At 48.3% G+C, this 18,855-nt stretch overlaps 1 protein-coding gene across 2 annotated transcripts in view; it reads right to left on the reverse strand.

Annotated features, from left to right (window-relative positions):
• Positions 1 to 326: 326 nt before the first annotated feature.
• The window catches only part of UNC5C (unc-5 netrin receptor C), a 393,266-nt gene continuing 374,737 nt past the window's right edge, over positions 327 to 18,855 (reverse strand). For both annotated transcript variants that reach the window (XM_012535635.3, XM_004276993.4), the window contains 4 exons: positions 10,989 to 11,138; positions 8,858 to 9,022; positions 2,963 to 3,141; positions 327 to 2,199 (listed from right to left, as the gene is read on the reverse strand). In XM_012535635.3, coding sequence (XP_012391089.1) covers positions 2,034 to 2,199; positions 2,963 to 3,141; positions 8,858 to 9,022; positions 10,989 to 11,138 — 660 coding nt within the window. In that variant the 3' untranslated portion in view covers positions 327 to 2,033. The remainder of the gene's footprint in view (positions 2,200 to 2,962; positions 3,142 to 8,857; positions 9,023 to 10,988; positions 11,139 to 18,855) is intronic.

Raw genomic sequence — 18,855 nt, forward strand, 5'->3', positions numbered from 1 at the left:
TGGAGGAACCTGGGAATATCAAAAAGTTACCAAAATAGTCAGGAGAGGAAATATATGTGGAAAGAAGGGGGAAAGGGTATAAAATTATTTCTAATTCAAATCCAGTCAGCAACTTGGATACCTCCAGCCCAAAAGTTAACCACAGCCATGTTTTGGAAGTTCTGATTCATACGCACGGGTGCTTGTTGTTCAATCTTGGTTTGGCTCCTGGGCTGTTAACTCTTTATTCCCCACCTGCTGAATGAATTGAGTCCCTGTGTTAAAACAAAGAGCCTGTGATGGTCCTCAGGAAACATCATAGTTTACACAAAGTAGTCTGTTGACTATTTTTCAGTTAAAAATTTTTTTAATTAAAAAAATTTTGACCAGGACAATAATAGAACATAATTTGCAACTAGTCAGGAAGGCAACTGGTCCCAAGAGAGGAAAGAAAGTGATAATAAAGGGATGCCATCTCTGGGTGAACAGCGTGATGCAATGACACAAAGACAAGACTTGAAAGCATGACAAATATGTTACAGGTTAGAATAATTATCTTCCAAGTGGGAACTATTTGAAAGGCATAATGTAGCCTGGGCGAAAGGCTAGTTGAATCTTTAAATGATCCAGGTCAGCGTCCATTGTGGTCTTCATACTGATGACGGAGACTGGGAGCATCACAGTGGAAGTCAAGCATTTTAGAACCTTGAGCTGATCTAATCCCATCCCTTCAGTTTACAGGTGAGGAAGCTGAGGTCCAGTGAGGGTAAATGACTCTCCCAAGGTAGCACAGCTAGACAGTGACAAACCCAGAATGAGAACCGGTTTCCAGCTCAGAGGCTGTTCCTTCAACCACACTGCCTCCAAGGTAGACAGAGGACCCACGAGAGGCGTGTGGGGCTGTGTGACCACAATGCTGAGTAAAGCCTGAATCAGAACACTTGAACGCTTCTCGTGACGAGACCCGGAGGACAAAGCCCCTGCCTGAGCAAGCTCAGAGACCAGACTGACAAGGCCAGTGAGCATTTACCTCCTTTCCAGGCAGAATGATGGGAGAAAGATAAAAGGTCAGGGAAGCAATGCCTGTTTAATTAAACTGGTGACCACGCCCACCTTGTTATGAGAAGGTGCCCGGGTCAGGTCAATACCTAAATACTAACAGTACTGCTAACAAAAACAAGTTAAAAGAAAATCCTTTTACTAGAATACTTGTAAATACTCATCAATAATAATGATGATGATAATAATAATACCTTTCTTTAAAAAAAAAAAAACCACTTCAAGTTGCATATTACAAACACACATGTTGTGGAAAAAATGCTTGTTTGTGTGGCTGAACGTGAATCCCTGTCTTCCCTGCCACGCTATAGCTTTATTCCCCAAGGGCGTGAGGTGGGTACCCTCAAGGAATAAGGAAGTCTTAGCTCTCTCTCCTTTATACTTAGGTTCTCCACTTCCCCGATACAAACAGTAACACTGGTTCTACAAGTTCTAGAAACAGAACACTGATGGGAGGATTATCTCTGAGACACTTGATGCACATGATTTGTAGGAAAAGTCTGTGATTTCTCTGTAAATTACTAATCTGAAAGAGACACAGGAAACCGTCCACAGCTTCAACTTCAAATGATTTAAACAAAAATAGAACGAGCCATGGACAGTGTCTGCATCCCTGTCCAATTTGATGTAAACAACGTTTGTAGAAACTGGGTTTGTTAAGAAAGTTTATCCATAGATCTGGATAGCAATAAAAAGCGTTTCCTAGGAAACTGTAAGATCCTGTACCACACAGCATACAGCCCAACTAAGAGGAAAATTAGGTTGATTTCTAAATTCAAGATACACATTTGTACAATTGTTCTTAACTCCTGTGACGATGTCCGAGTAGAGTGGGCATGTATATTGGTAGTTGTGTCTGTTTTCCTTCTCTCTCCCGCTGCAATCTTGCCTGTGGAGCTCACTGGTCTAGACTGGGTTTCCTCCTCAGCTCTGAGCCCCTGGACGTCCACAGACTCCCTGTGACTCTCCTGCTTCACTCTCAGCCCCAGCCTGGGTCAATACTGCCCTTCTGCTGCTAACGACACTACTGTTTCATGTCTTCCCATCTCCTCCAAGACAGCTGCCAGCACGCTCAGGTTTCCATCTGGGAAGTTCTGTGCCTCCCAGAGATCCAGGATGACGCCAGTTGGACTTGATTTGGTGGCAAAGTAATTCAAGTACCTGTAATTGGTAATGGGAAAATGTGCTGAATGGTGTGATGTACGGATCTCTTTTCCTTTCAGTTTTTACTAAACCTTTTCGTTACTGCATTTCTGTAAGTATAACTGGACCCACTTGGGAAACTGTGGCTTGCAGTGAGCCGTTCTGAACAACTAGCCCATACTTAATTAGGTCAGCCCCAGACAGGAGACGTGATGCCTTAACTTTAACCTCAACTCTGAGTAAGATAATTTAAGAGACAAGATGTCTGTGGGTCACATCCTAAACAGGAAACCAAGAGACTTATGTTTTCTTTCCAGCCCAGGCTCTGATCATCTTTGACAGGTTATGCCACACCTTTTGCTTGGTCGTGACTGCAACGTTCTACAAAGAAGAGGCTCCGGAGGTCTCTTCATAACTTCCTGGCGGCGCTGTGTTTAGCATGTTCATTACCCATCCAGCATTAGGTCCTGCTCAGCAGGAGGCGAGGAACAAATTAGCGAATGGATATATCATTTAGGGGGATTTAGCCTGTCAGCTTTGCGAAGTGGATCACAAAACCTGATATTTACAAAAGTCAGGTAAGCCCAGGATGTCTCTCAACAACGTGTTTGCAAGACCATGGTGCAAGATACAAGGTAGGAGCTTAATACATGTTCTCATAATGAAAAGTAAGTAAATGTACAGATGGAGGAAAAGAATGAACGTTGCCCTAAGTCAGCTGTATCAGTCCTGGAGCCCAATGGTCTAACAGGAACTAGTTCTGAAGCCTGGCCATACCCACCTGTCCAGGTTTAGCTTATGGGCCAGCATCCTCCAGTCATGACCCCTCGTCTGTGGGGCATCCAGGCTGCTACAGAGCTTCTGCCGGATAGGGGGAGGGATGCTGAAAGCACTGGGTCCCGTCATGGTGGTGACGGTGCTCGCTGGATCCAGCAGAGGCAAATCGATGCCAGTAGGTTCCTGTAGTTCAGGCACGGGAACAACACAGCATTATTTCTGAAGACAAAAGCAATCCTTATTGAGCCAATCAACATAATGCCTTGCTTTGAATGGTAAGAAGAGAATGAATGTTATTATATTCTCCTTAGTGAGAATGGCTTCTTTCTGGCTGACGGCTGTGATTCTCTGTAACCTGGCTGAGAGGAAGAGGTACACTCTGAGCTGATTTTTGCATAGCCTTGGATGTACGGGTCTTCTGTAAGGACTGGGCTAGCTGGAAAGCTCGGGTGTAATTCAATTACAGCTTTTCTAATGGGATTCTCCAGGATGAGCGAGGGAATATCAATACTGCTAAAGGTTTAGGTTGGGCGGGGGGGGGGGGGGGGGGGGGTGGGGGGGGTGGGGGGGTGGGGGGGGGGGAGAGAAATGTTCAAAAGGGCAGCTCTTTGAGAATGAACTGATCTAGATCTGAGATTCTAGAGGCTGTCTGACCCTGAGGGGAAGCCCTGGGCAAACGCTTGAGTAAATTCTCCCTCTAACCTCTGCAGAAGATGGCTCGGGGCCTGCTTTTGTTGAATGAAATGGAACACAGCTCTCCTCTAAATGACATCGAATTAAGACTAATTATTTAAAAGAAAATGGCGAACACAGTACCTGGCTTTAGGGCAAGCTGCTAACAGAATCCTCCAATTGCTGTGCACCCTTGTTTTTAAATCTAATTTTAGTAGAGAAAACCACAGATTGGCTCTTGAGATAGTTTCAGCTCATAAAACAGCACGATTGCAAAACCTGAAATTCATCTGCAGGAGAAACTCTAATCATTTTCTGATCACTTCTGCTGGTTGGAAAAGCAAAAGCAAATGTTGCCTGGGGACGATTAAAGCAATAAAAGAAAATCCACTTAATCTACTTTAAATGTCATCTCTCTCTTTTTCAGAGCAGGTAACTCCCGTGGTGAACATAATTAGTTGCTGGAGGATAAAACAGCCACACGCAGGTCCAGCCATCAGGAAGTCTCGGGGTCTGGTGGAGGGCTCCGCTCAGACGTCAGTGCCCCCGCCCTCCAGAGCCTCCCAGACCCTGCCGTTCCTACACCTGGGGGGCCACTGTCTGTGTTCCAGGATCAGCAGCCCAGGCCCACTGCGAGGCTTGTGCGATCACACGGCACAGGGTCCGTCCGGGGACTCTGGAGGGCACGTTAGAGCCAAACAAATTTTTTTGCCATAGACCATCAAGTGGTGTTGGCTGTGATCACAATATCTGGCCTCAGAACCCAAAGCTTGGCAAACTGAGCCTCGGAGGATTCCAGTGGCTCCTTTATGTTAGCAACTCCAGCACATAGCAGGACTGAAAAGACTGGTATGAGATACGCTGGAGTCCCTGAATCCCAAAGAGCTTTCCCTGCACTGGGCACAGAGCTCTTTCCGAGGGACCACGAGGACAGAGGGCTCCTGACCTCAAGGGCATAGGGCTTAAACAAAGGGCTTAAACCAGAAGAGAGGACTGAAGGCACATGTCCGTGCTTTTCAACAGATTTACGTTGGGAACGTCTGCACCCAAGTGGCCAGCGCTTCTCTCAGGTATAAAATTGGGAGCGGGGGCGGGCAGAGGCGTGGAGAAATCACACCTCATTCCACAGCTTAGCACTACGGCCCGCTTGCAAGTCCTGCTTGCTTCTCGTCTGGACCGTAACAATGGGGCCTGGAAGGAAACCCAGCCTGCCCATCCCTGGCCTGCGGTGGAGGCTGAGTATGCACGGGGAGTGGGGGGGGGGGGGGTTCTGCTTGGTGTAGCGCTGCCTCGTGGCCTCACCAGCTCCCTGCTGCTTCCCTGTGCTCTATCCCTTATGCCAGACTCATCTTCCTAAAGCCCAGCGCTGACGTTTCTCCTGCCTTCCTTGGTAAGTGTTAAATGGCTCTCCTGCCACATGGATTCCCAACTCCTTATCAGGCCATGAGGTTATCTGCAGGGCCTGCCTGGCGGGCCGGCCTGAAGCCTAGGATGCCTGTAACCTGCAGAGCCAGGCCTGCCGTGGACGAGGGGCCCCTGTGTTCCCTCCACCTGGCAGCCTGGCTCCTGTCTTTCTCAGGTTGCACTGGCATGACTGGACCATTCACTGTTCCTAGCACCTTTCTTAAGGATGTACCTTCGAGAGTTCTTCTGCCCTTTCCCTTCACCTCTGTCAGGCAAACACCTCAAAACGTGGGCTGAAAAGCATGTTCCCTGAGCAAAGCCGCCCAGAGCCCTCCGCCTAGAGCCCTCCGCCAGCACTTCCCACAGCCCCTGTCCTCCTCCTACATCTGCTCTATGCACGCTGGTTGTACTTACGGACGAATTCCTCTGATTTCCCAAAGTTCTTGGAGATGAGAGTATTTTTGTCATCCTCAGAACTTCTTTGACCCTTAGGGCAGTGCCCTGAACGTGGAAGCTACTCAATTCATATTTGTTGAAGAGAGGAAGGTATGTTTTCTGGTAGAGCAAGAGGATGAAGCCAGTTCCTAACAGAAGCCCACCTCGCAGAATAGTGCTGCCACATTCCAACTAAACGTGGCTAAAGGTAAGGCTCTCCTCACTGTTCAGTCCTGAAGGTAAGGCAGGCACGACTCTCAGGAAGGTCTGCTCACACATACACGTTGTCCCCCTTCTCTTGGTGAATAAAGAACTGTCAGCACTTTACGTGGGCCTTCAAACCCTGAGTCTCCAGCCTTGGCTACTGTGCCTGTTTATTTCCTTGTGCATGAAACAAGCCCTTGTCTCTCTTATCAGATGGCTGACAGCAGCCTTGGAGGTAAAAGAAAAACACATATATACATTTACATTCAAATTTCATCTAGTAATTTCTGTTGCTGTTAGTTCTTCTTTTACTTCCAGGTATGCTCTCACAGAACACTTACTATAATAATTGTTTATGATATTGGTACCACCTGTCTTTGATGTTATGCTTCCCTTGGTTAAACATGATTTTTCACCATTAACCAAACAGCTGCTGTGGCACACGTTTTCAACACTCCACGGGAGAGACGACTTTCCTTTCCTGTATTCTGACTCTTCCTGAAGTCACTTAGAAAAACTAGATTTTCCCAAGGGTCCTTTTTGAACAGGTTATAGAAAACAGAGGAGGTGAACAGATAGGATGGCTATAGCAGAGTGAGGCTTTGTACATCTTTAATATTGTTCTTTGTGTGCACGAAAGTGCTGTGTGTCAGTAGTTAACAGGGTTATAACGTCTTTGTCTATACTGTAGCTAAAACTAAAAGTCCTAACGAGACTGAAGCTTCTTTCTCTCCTCTACTTTATTTTCCTCTTGCTGGTGATGGGCAGCTTCTCCTTTATTACCTCCCCTGTCCCTCTAAGGAAAAACCTTTTATCATCATTTATCCTCATACTTTTAACTCTTCTAGGCATTTTCATTCTTAAACTTCATCTCTGTGAGACTAAAGGCTTTATCTCTAGGTAAGGAATCTCTGGCCAAGGCCCCTAGAGAGGAACAATCGTCCAGCTCTTGACATCACCCCGGTCTGTGTCAAGCACAGCCTGGTCTCCCTGGGGGGCGGCAGGCCCTGTGCCTGACTGCAGAGGCCAAGGGCCGAGGAGCTGTAGAAAGGAGCGCTGGTGACGCCTTGAGCAGTGGGTGGCAGGGGGAGGGCAGCAGCGCATTCCTGGCAAGTCAGCTCATTTTCAGGAGATGGGACGTTGGAACTGCAGCCCCGGGCCACCTGCCAGCCTGCCACGTGACCCTAGGGAGGAGCCCTGTCCAGAAGACAGGCACCACCAGTGGAGCCTTTTCTCTGGTTGGTTGTGGCTTGTAGCCACAGGGAACCCCTCCTTGAGCTTTTGATGAGACTCCAGGTCTCGGGGCTCTCCAGAGCCAATTGTTCACCAGCACACAGCCTGGCTCCCGACATCAGTACCAGCCCAACTCTCCCCGCTCTGCGGGCCACAGGCACCGCATTCAAATGCTAACAGCAACGGTGGGACTCGGTGACCCAGAAGGAAAGGCAGCAGAGTGGCCCCTAATCCCCAAAGTCATCTGACTCGGGTCGTTTCTGCCTCCCCCCTCACCCCGCTAAGTGTGCTTGTCTGTCACAGGCCTCTGAGGAGACGAAAGGGTCGGCCTCCCTGAGCTGACTGCCACCAGGTTGCAAAAGAAATCATCTTTCCCCTGTGTTGGCAAAGGAAAGAAAGTCCTTAAACTGATCCCACTATGACGCGACACTATCTCTTCGGTGAGGGGTTGGCTGGCCTGGCGGGGGGCGGGGGGGGGTGGTCAGCCCTGACCAGAGCGCTTTCTTTCGCGGCCACAGCTCGTCTGCCTTTTCATCACATCGCTCATGCTGAACGGAAAGCAAGCATCAAAGGAGCAGACCTCCTCGCCGCCCCCTCCAAAATTCCGCAGCCTTTGTTGTGGCTGGAGCTGGGTGGGTATTGAGCTTTGCAGACCTGCTGGGCCTGGAAAGTGAAAACACCCTCCCGAGCCAGCAGGGGTGGTGCTGCGGGCCCGGGAGATGGGCCCCGCGCACAGAAAGGCCCGGCGGTTGCCATGGCGCCCTGACACCAAGATCATGCCTTATGAATGTCACCGGGGCCTGTGACTAAAGTTGTTTATGAGTCAAAAGTCTCATGAAACGGAGGGAGGAAACGATGACCGCCGCTCGCCAGGCTGTGGGAAAGGAGGAGGTGGCAGCGGCAAGGCTGACGTGCTCCCCCCCTCGGTTTGCTAAGGAAGACTGTCTTTAAATACGACATGTGGAGCGAGACACGCCGAACAGGGTGACGTTTCATTCGTCGCTGTGCATGAGACAGCGAGGAAGAAGGAGTCTTTTAAATCATATACCGTCCGGCCGTACTTCTAAAATATGACAATTCTGTGCTGGGGCTCAAAAAGCAACGCCAAGCTCAGCTCCACAGGCCCCAGACGGTGCTGCCCCCTTCCTCTCACCCTGTCCTTTTCCTTTTGTCCCTCCAGCCTGAAGCGTTTCCATGGTTCTGACTCCAAGCCCTGGGGGCCCAGGTAACCAATAAGGTCATGAGCACCCCCTCTTTCCACCCAGAGAAGTCTGAAATAGCAGTGATGATTTTATATGTCTCTATCTCAGAAATGACAAGAGTCCCACCTGAAGGAAGTGAGGGTCACAGCGAGGAAAGGCAGCGTGATGGGCGCCAGTGGGGAAATGCGTCGATTTTACTTCTATTTCTGGACTGTCTCTCCTACCTCGGGGAGAAGGGCATCTCTTCTATTTGGAGGATGATGTATAAGAGAGCACCGAGACCAAGAGACTTCTCCTTTCGACATGGAGATAAAAGGAAAGGAGGCAAGAGGAGGGGGCAGGGAGTGCACGGACAGGCAAAGCAGGTGAGTTCCGAGGAAAGAACCAGAACAGGAGGAGAGGCGGAGGATACAAGGAACAGGGGACAGCAGGGATGCTTTGGGAAAGTTCCTCTCTGTGTGCGATACTTAAATTGAACCTTACACTCGAAGTTCAGGTCTGTGTAAAAAGTTAGGACAAGATCCTTAAGTTCATGTCACAAAACGTAAAAGTCCTGTTTTCTGCAAGGGATCCTCGATTACACTTTCATATAATTTTAGCTCCCTGTGTTCATTAAAAATACTATTCTGTGAACCAGCAGGCCCTCCAGAGCGCTTTTCAGGACTTCCCACGCTGAGATACTTTATACCCCACTGGCCCTCCCGGAGGTCGGTCCCTCCTCTGGTCTGAGACCGATGAGCGCCTCTTACCTCGGACACGGTGCAGTTTAGCTGGAAGATCTGCCCTTCTCCCTCTACCTGCCGCACACAGAGTTTGCAGACCAGCTCCACTGTGTTCAGGCTAAATCTTTCCAGAGTGAACGTGCAGTGGAGGTTTCTCTGAGACCCGCTCCAGATGTGGTAGAAAGGAATTTCCTGAAGCATATAAAAGGGTGAGCCACAAATGAGGGACCAACGCTCAAGGAAGCTATCAGACAGCACGCTGCAGAGTACTCATCTCAGTACCGCACGTGTTAATTACCTTATTTAATCCTCACGATGGGTCCATGCACAAACACATCCCAACCTCCTTTTCAGGTGAAAAAAACTGAGGCCCAGAGATGTTAAAGAACTCACCCAAAGTGCCACAGCTAGAAAGTGGCAGAGTTGAGGTCTGAACCCAGGGAATCAGCCCCAGAATCCTTATACCTAACCAGCCTGCCACTTCTCTGTCACTTACAAAAAAAACCCCCCCAAAACAAAGAAAACATTGTCAATGATCTTTTTTTTTAAGGTTTAGACAATTGCCCAAATAAAACCTACACACTCCAGTCATTGCCCATTAAAAGAACCCCTGCCATGGTACCCTGGAGAAAAGCAAAGTCTAAAGGATGACGCACTGACCCAGTTCCCTTTCATGCCTACGCCCTCCCTCTGCACAGGATGGGGAAAGTCAAAACTCACTACAGGTTGGAAACCAGAGGCTTGATTAGCTGCCAGAGAAAAGTTCTTGGCCTAAAAGGCACCAAGCCTCTAACAGACACAATTGTCTATGAGTCTAGATCACCTCACAGAGCCCAAGAATCTTTTTTTCAATAAAGGAAGAAGAAGGATTGATACAAAATGGTAGACCATGTTGGTTAAGAACATAGGCTCTGGAGCCAAATCCAGTACAAATAGGATGCCTTTCCCCTTGCTTACTTGGTGATTTGGGGAAAGTTACTTAACCTTTCCTCAGTTTCTTCATCTGTGAAAGACTGTACCTAAGCAACAGAGTACCTGAATGGAGGGGGTTAAATGAGATTAATCAAAGTACACAAGAGTCTGGCAGATGGTGAGAACTCAGCCAGGCTTAGCTTAAACTAACATCAGGTTATCATTATTATAAAAACAACTTTGCATTATGGTTGCACAAAAAGCATTGTTCATAAAAGGGGAAGATCTGTGGACTTTTATGGCAGTTGCAAAATCAGAGAAAGAAGAAAGCAAGGGAGGAGATTTAATGAGAAAGTTAAAGCCAATCTTTCAATCAAGCGCTGAGCGTGTACCCCCATCACAGCTCGAGACTGTAAGCACACCAGTGGGTTTGTTTCCCACAATTTCTGTGTAAGTACCAGACCTCTGAGAGTAAGAATACAGCTGAAACTCTTCCCTTCATCCCCTCTAGTATGTTCATGACTTACTACATCAGGAAATCACAACCAGTGCAGCTACAGTGCAGGGTGTGGGATTGGATTTGCACGTGTGTAGACAAGGATTCACTGCTGATCCTAAGGGTGTCGACGACTCCTAGGATGGGTCTGAGGCTGGGATCCCATCACACAGTCTCCTGAGAGCGTGGGCTGGCTGATGGAGGATGAGGTGAACACCTCGGGGGAGTCTTGTTTTTCCCACACACAGCTACATACAGTGGGACTTGGGACCAGTATTTTTATGCTGTTATTTAATAAAATCCTGACCAGGTTTTATTTTCACTTGCTATCCCAGCTTCCAAGCTGAGCTTCCTTCTAAGTTTTCAATGTAAAGGCACTCTCCTAGCCAGGCTGAAGCCTAATTTGTGTCATGTGGGATAACAATGTTCCCTTTCTCCTATGAATGCATCTGAGGCTGGTTTTTACCAATTCAATGTTAACATTACTCTGAGAATGCATAGACATGATGGACTTGGAAATCTTATTTACTAAAACATTGATAGTAAAGTTATCTGAAAGAGAATTCAGAAAAAAGCATTTCCTCCATATGTCTAGAGTATTTTTCAAAAACTCCTAAACACCCCCCAACTATTTTGGACAAACGAGTACTGAGATAGGATTACTTTCAAGGAAGGGAGTGTCTTCTGTCTAAATCATTCTAGCCCTCTTGCAGGTGTCTCCAAGCCTTTGGTTCAGCTTGGGAACCTTACCTGATATTTGGCCAGCAATTTGCTCTTCCAGAGGGAATGGGTGACATCATGAATCGACAGGCGCAGGTTGTGGGTGCTGCCTTTGAAGTGAAGAGCCTTAGGTTCTTCTAGGAGCTGTCCTCCCATCTGTCTCTCGAGCTGCAAGACTTCCTGCGACGACACGTCCCAAACCAAAAGCAAATATGAATGACTGGCATCACTTCCACAGTATGCTTCCTCACTCTGCCCCCAGCCCCCAAACCTAACTCTGCAGCACGTGACCTCCATCCTGCAGCCCCGAGACCCTCCAACTGAGGCCCCCGCCAGTCTGCACGTGACTGGGCCCTACTGGCCACGGACTGGGTCAGCAAGCCACACGACACTGTTGTGCGGTACATTCAGTACAGTCTACACTTCCTGACGAACAAGTGGGGTATTTAATCAAATACGGGGCAACGACAATCAGAACCCAAAATGGGGAGAATCCCCCCAAAAAGAAAAAATCGGTAGAAACATAGATAAACAGATAATGTAAGTAGATTTTCAATGAACTTTTAGGGAAAGGGGCAGACAACTAGAAAACAAACCAGATCTTAGATTGGAAATACCAGCTAACAAATAAAAATCTGGAATGTCTTTTGGGCACTTTTTCTATTTTTTTCAGTTTCGTTACCTACAGAAATAAAATTTGTGCTTAAAATGATCCACTGCACAATTCCCAATTATTAAAAAATAAAAATATGCTCATTAAATATTCTAACAGAGGAAAGTACACTGATACAGATTAGGAGGATTTTTCAGCACCAACTATTGATCTCAATAGTCACTCAGATTCAATTTTTTAAAAAACCACCTCATTTTTCAAGAACCATGGCTGATTAAATTTGCTATGTAACTTTACTTATGCTATAAAGATATAACACGAAGATAAATTCTGTATCTACTTCCACTCCTCAAGCTAGCTAATGGGAGTTAATGAAGCATTTCCAGCTACAGCTGCAATTATCCAAACATCAGCAAACCATAAGTTCTCAATGACCAAACATCCCGAGTCTCCTCTGCTGTCTGAACCGTCCTGGTGCAGTTTGTTCCTCTCGTGCTGTAAAAGTTTCAGTGATAAGAATACGCAGACATCTGTGACCTTTTTTCCCAAATGGGTTCAGGAAAATAACGGATTTTATAACAATATAAAAACAAAATACGATTTTCTTCTTTGGTGAGATTTCAGTCGGAAGCACGGGGTTCAATAACACAGGTGATCACTCAGGCCATCCCACAGGCGTGTACAGGGAACCTACTCCCGCACAGATAGATGGTCACAGTGCAGAACTGTGGTCCAGTAAGTGCAGAGCTTACCAACATCACTGATTAGATGGAAACAGCTCATTTCAAACTGCTCCTTTACTGGTTCTTAGCACCCTCCATCTTTGAGTCGGGCCACTATTCTGCACGATGCAAGCTGCCGAAAGGTCCTATAAGGTGTAGGGAATGTGAGGGTGATGTGGAATGTGGTCTCAGGCAGGGACTCCTCTAGTTAGTGTGTAATGGAAGAGATGAGGCAATAGCACATCGACAGAGAGATGGGAGTGGTCCAGCTGCTTGAGAGCACTGACGTTGAGAATATTCAACCTTGCTGGCTGATGAGCGGCTGTTACCTGTGACAGGAGACAGCACTCAGCCACCCCGACACAGACGCTGTGTCACTGTGCCCTGGCTCTGCTGTGCCCGCAGCTCAGCAGCCTCCAAGAGTCCCCATAGGCCTCTAGACGTACCCAGCACAGAGCCGTACACGCTCCTCATGAAACACCCTCCCACAACCCTTCACACTCCAGTCCTCGAGGAGAATCTGGCCGTGCGGGAATAAAGACGGATAAGAAAAGCGAGGGTTAATTGCAGTTTCTTCTGCTTCAGCAGGAAGGCGTAATGAGCTTATGTTGATCATGTTCAGGGTCTAGTTAGCATAATAGAGAAAGCTGATGTTCCCGGTGAACCTGGCACCTGACAAATTCTAAAGCTAAAATGATGTTTGTTTATAAGCCATTAGAAGAAAAGAAACATAATTAGAAATCTTTGAGATTACAGTCATGCCAATCAATCAGTTCTGGCTTCTCTCCAGTACACCCTAATTACCTCATCAAGACATCGAAAGAGCAATCGATAGTAATTATCTGATTACTATAGATCTTCATTATGTCCAAATTATCTCCCTGGGATGTCTAAAAGAAGACGCATTGTATTCCGGGAGGTAACTGTACCCAACAATGTATAATCCACACCCCATTCCTACAATCAACACAGATCGCCAGGGGAGATGGAGGACACGATCAGTTTTCTTGGCAGGGATGACCACTGAAAAAAACCTAAACTGCCTATTGGCCATGACCTTGAGGTCAACAAATCTAATACAGTACCACATTGTGAGTGCAAAGTCTGCGTAGGAGGCAGCCCAAGAATAAGGCTCAGTCCTTGGCTTCTTCGGCACTGACCCCGAAAGTCATGGTAAAGAGTTCTCCCAGTGAGGAAAGAGACTGGGCTGGCTCAAGCCTTTTTTTGAGAGAAGGGACCAAGTAAAGTGCCATTTTAAAGAACATGGTGCTGGAGAACACACTCTCTCTCCATATTCTTAATTTCTCCATCTCTCTGCTAACCAGGAGCGACACAAAGCTGCTGCAAACAGCTGGGAGGAACCTGACTTCTCTGTCCCATTCAGATGGACAGGAACCCTGGTGAGAGATGAACCGCTCACCATGCTTGGAGCAAGGTCTCTAAACATATTGGACTGCACATGCCATCAATCAAAAAGAAATCAAGCCTGCATTCTGTTTCTGTTTCTTTATAAGTTATATACCTACATTAACACATCAATATGTTCATGTTATAAAATATACCTAAGGTTAAAAGTATGTGCTAAGATGAACAGACACAGAAGTCTTTAATAGTGTCTATTTTTACCCCCCAAATCTCATTGGCCTGAGGGTTGTGAAGTCCATTTTGGAGACTGCTGGCTGGGGCAGCTGTCCCTCCACTAGTACTCTGGGAGAAATCAGCCAGGAGTAAATGATTCAGTAAGAAGATCACCACACTTAAATTTAACATTTTTTTCCTGAAAAGTAGCAACTGGTATCATCGCACCCAGGATGTTCAACTTCAAGGGAACACAACAAAATAAAGGATAAGACAATAACCAAAGCACAGATTAAAAACATTGAAGTGTGAATTAAAGATATGACAATCAAAAACTAAAACAACTCCTTGGAAACTAAAATCACCTAGAGCCACATGAGAGGGAGATGACCTGCCACATACAGCAAATCCCACGTATAAATTTTACGTCAGAAAACAGAAGAGGCAAGCCCACTTGATAGGCTACTCGGGGTTTTGTTCCATACTGTTATGGTTTAAGTATCATAATTTCAGATATTTTATAGCTGATCCCACTTAAAATTAATGTAACATTTTAAAAAGCTTGATTCTCTGAATTCCTTCTGCATGACATCATGTTGGTTATTATACATGATACAGAGAACATACAAATAACAGATGTGTGAATCAACAAAATACAGCTTTAGAGTCACATGCTTTCCTCTCCTTAATCTTCCTGGGAGCATTCATTCAACACACCTGCCAGGAACCACGTCGGGTTCTGGGACGCACACACAAGTCAGCCTCCGTCCCAGCCTCAAACCACACTCACAAACCTCAGCTGTGGGGAGACCGACATATAAACACGTAACCCCAACGCAGTGTGCCCAGCTCTAAGACAGCTGCTTTTGGGTCCCAAAGTTGGGATATTTCACACACCTTATGAGAGGAAAGGAACAAGATATATTTAAGGTCAAAAGAGTTAAGAAGACTTAAGAAAAATATCGTGACCTTGGAAAGAAATGCCGTAACAGGAATTAGGATCGTCTAGGCTCTTTGTTCTCAGAAATATACATGTCGCCTTCCTCTGCAAAGGCTGTCCTCCCTGCCGGAAGCACCCCTGCCTCGGTGCCTTGTTCGGGCTCTGCTTCTATAGAAGGGGTCCCTTTCTGCCTGCCTTTGTCAGTTCTATCTCCACCCCTCCAGCGTAACCTTGAAAGACTCTTGCAGGGGTCAGTTATCAACAGAAACGTCTCCAGCCCATCCTTCCATGGGAACACGCACGTGAACCCCATGCCGCAGGGAGCAGGCCTGTGCGTCAGAGCCGGAGCCCGCCGGGATCTGGGCAACCCCGTGGGGCAGCCGCTTCCCAGTGTGGCGGCTGCTCGGAGAGCGCAGGCTCCCCGGTGGCCCTGAGCACGGGCTGTATGGATTCAAGGAGCCTGTGAGGGACTGTTTGAAAGGCAGGGACGAGGGACTCCACAGGAGAAACAAGGAGCATTCACAATAACCAATTAAGCCAAGACATTAGCCATGCCAAGCCATTAGCCCTGGCCGCTTAAGAGCCACAAAAAACGCAAGCTGTTTTAAAGGACTACGCGTACAAAGGGAGCACCTCTGGCCTCTACCCAGCGCCACCCCCCACCCCGGGCGCCGCGCCCTCATTACGGCGCGCGGGAGGAGCCCTGCGACTCCTACCCTCCGGCCCCGTAAGCCCACGGCTCTTCACTCCGCGTTACTGCCGGGCCAGACCACGCCTGACTCCGCTGCCGCCCGCCCGTGTTCTTCCTCCTCCGGGCCCTTCCCAGCCCGGGCAGGTGTCAGCCTCACAGCTAGCGCACACGAGTTCCCCCGGTGGCGGGGCTGCCTACGCTGAGATGCCTGAAGCTCATGTTCGGGAACGTGACGAGTCTCCGTCTGTGTGCAAAGCACTGACTGTGTCCCAGGACCTGCGTGAGGAGCCGGGCCCTGGCTTCGCCTCTGCACTCCGTGCTCACCCTCGTCCGCCGTCCCCCTCGCCCTGCGCTCGGACCCCCCTGGCCCTGCTCGAGGACGCGCCTCCTCTCTCGCACCGCTGCTCCCAACTATGCCTTCTTCTTTGAAGGAACTTTTTTTTTTTTTTTTTTTTTTGCGGTACGCGGGCCTCTCACTGTTGTGGCCTCTCCCGTTGCGGAGCACAGGCTCCGGACGCGCAGGCTCAGCGGCCATGGCTCACGGGCCCAGCCGCTCCGCGGCATGTGGGATCCTCCCGGATCTGGGCACGAACCCATGTCCCCCGCATCGGCAGGCAGACTCTCAACCAGGGAAGCCCGAAGGCACTTTTTTTAACATCTGGTTTCTCAGGAATACAATCCAATTTGTGGGTTCTCCAGCCTTTAGCTTCTCCCTCTCTTGTCTCTCATTTTCCCTCCAACGACTCTTACCGGCTACAGAAAGGAAGACACAAATAATGAAACTTAAATCCCGTATGACACATTCAAATCGCTTCTGGAAGAGAAGGGTGGGGGCGGTGAAGCCAGGGCTTTGCTCCGTTTTCTCTCTCTTCTTTCTCGGTGCTGTCTGGATGGGACCTGTCCTTGCATTCTTTCCTCTGGACAGAAGCCCAGAGCCCTGCATCGGCTGCTCACCGCTGCCAGGGAGCCTGGGGGCAGCGCCTGGAGCCTGGGCAGGAAGACGCAGCTCTCGTGGGGACGCGCTAAGATTTCCACAGGGCAAGATCACCAAGGGCAGCGAATGGAGTAGCAGCCAGCCTTGCACGCCAGGGGTGTTCGCTTTGGTTTGGCCGTGCGGCTCCAGGGGGAGGAACCCTCACTCCACGCTCACGCAGGGCGGGCCCTGGACCAAGCACGGAAGGCCAAGTCGTGCGCTTGCAGACTCGCGCCCACCTCCACCAAGCTTCTGCCATACGGACTCAGGGCTCTCCAGGCACAAAGAACACACCGGCAGACGGTCAACATGCCATACAGGTCAGACCTCAAAAGACCAACCCCCAAGGACTGTGCTGCCTGTTTTAAAAATAAAAATCACATCTCCTCCCATCAGACTTTATGGAACCTCCTTTGCTCCTGTTCACTCTTTAAACCTGTGTTGGAACCTGCCCCTGTCATCTGGGGATGAGGAATGTCTCTCTTTGCCAGAGGCTATCTTATCTCTGCTGTCGCTATCACAGCAGTGGGCCGTCCTCTTCCAAAGCAGAGGCCAAAGAGGCAGGGCCACCGTCTCTCCTGCCCCGTGCCAGCTCCCAGCGACACCAAGCTCAGCTCCCTGGGGCTGCACGGCCAGCTGTGGCAACATCTGACCGTCAGCCGGCCTCTCCCACCTGCTTGGGTCATCGTCACAGGCGCCCCGCCTCGCCACACTTTCTCTTTCCGGGCTCATGCTGGGGTGCTCCGCTCTCCCCGAGTTTGTCTGCCGTACTTCGTCCCTAATAATAACAAAGTTGGACTCGGGTGACCATGTGCAAACATTTCCTGTCAAGCCACCTTATTTCTAGGGCTCTGCCTGCTGTTCCCACAGCTGCTGTCACCACGGATGCTTGGTCTGAGCTGCCACTCCCAGCTGCCCAGTCAGGTCAGTTTGTGACACCTTTGAAGCAAAATGCCGAAGGGCAGCACCCAGGGAAGTCGCCGTGTGGCTTGTCCACCTCTGGGCTTACTTCTAAGGAAAAGATGGTCTCACACATCTGAGTATTAGGAATGAGACTTTTTAGATTGTTCTAGAAGTTCTGGAGTCACTCTTATATTCCTTTTCACCCTTGAACATTTATTTTTTAACTTCTATATTAGTTTCCTGTTTCTGCAGTAAGAAATTACCATAAGCTTAAGTGACTTAAATAACACACATTTGTTTCCTGACAGTTCTGTGGGCCAAAAGTCTGACGCAGGTCCCACTGGGCTGAAATCAAGTGGTAGTAAGGCTGCCTTCCTTTCTGGAGGCTCTAGGGAAGAATCCGCTTTTTTGTCTTGTCCACCTTCCAGAGCCGCCGACATTCCTTGGCTTGTGGTCCCCTTCCTCCCTCTTCAGAGCCAGCAATGGCACATCTCTGATCCTTCTTTCATGGTCATATTTCCCTCTGACCATAGCTGGGAAAGGTTCCCCATTTTTAAGCACAAAGTAATGAGATCAGACCCATTCTGACCATCCAGGATAATCTCTCCATCTCAAGGTCTATACTCTCATGTTTGTAGTCTCCTTTGCCATGTGAGGTAACATTTGTATGCAGGTATCTTTGGGGACTCATTACTTCATCTACCAAAACTTCTATCTCCTCTTCTCTCTTTCCCCCTCCCCTCTCAAAACATGAATTCAGCACTGCAGATCATTTCGAAAATATATGATGGGGCCAGAGCCAAGTCTCATGAGAAGATGATAAAGATGGAGTAAATTTAGAGGCACCAAAAATAACCCTGTCCCTAAAGAGCTGACCAACCAGCCTGCTACCGAACCTGACACTCACCCCACAATTAGATCACAATTAGAGTTAATATCTTCACTGAGCCCTTATCTTCAAATGCCATTATAATCTAAATGCCCACCTAGGCACAATTAACATTATCCAGTGACTGTTTTATGCCAGGAAGTTTAATAACTTTACTCTCTTTCAATCTTTTAAGGGTCCCTGATTCAGACCAAATGAAGTCCCTAAGAGGTCAAGTTCAATGACCAGGGCCACACAGCTGATGAGCGGCAGAAGCAATCAAGTCGGCCAGCTGGACTCAGGCTTTCCTTTGACACCACACTTCCTTCCATACACTGAGCAGGGAAAACACGCTTGTCACCTTTAACACGTTTGTTGTTGCTGCTATCTAATGCATGTGTTACATGTATGAATATATTCATATAATTCCAGAGACCAGGATCCTGAGAATATGAAACATAGGTTATGCTAGTTTTGAGGTGCTTTGAGGGAAGTGAAAGAAAAGATATGGTTCATGGGGCCAATCCAATGGAGGGCCAGCCTTTGTTGGCCCAGAAGAGGCAGGCGTGAGGTGTTCTTGGTTCAGCAGGGTCACAGCTGGCCATGGAG

This window comes from Orcinus orca, chromosome 4 (genome assembly GCF_937001465.1).
Source record: "Orcinus orca chromosome 4, mOrcOrc1.1, whole genome shotgun sequence".
NCBI classification, from domain to species: Eukaryota; Metazoa; Chordata; class Mammalia; order Artiodactyla; family Delphinidae; genus Orcinus; species Orcinus orca.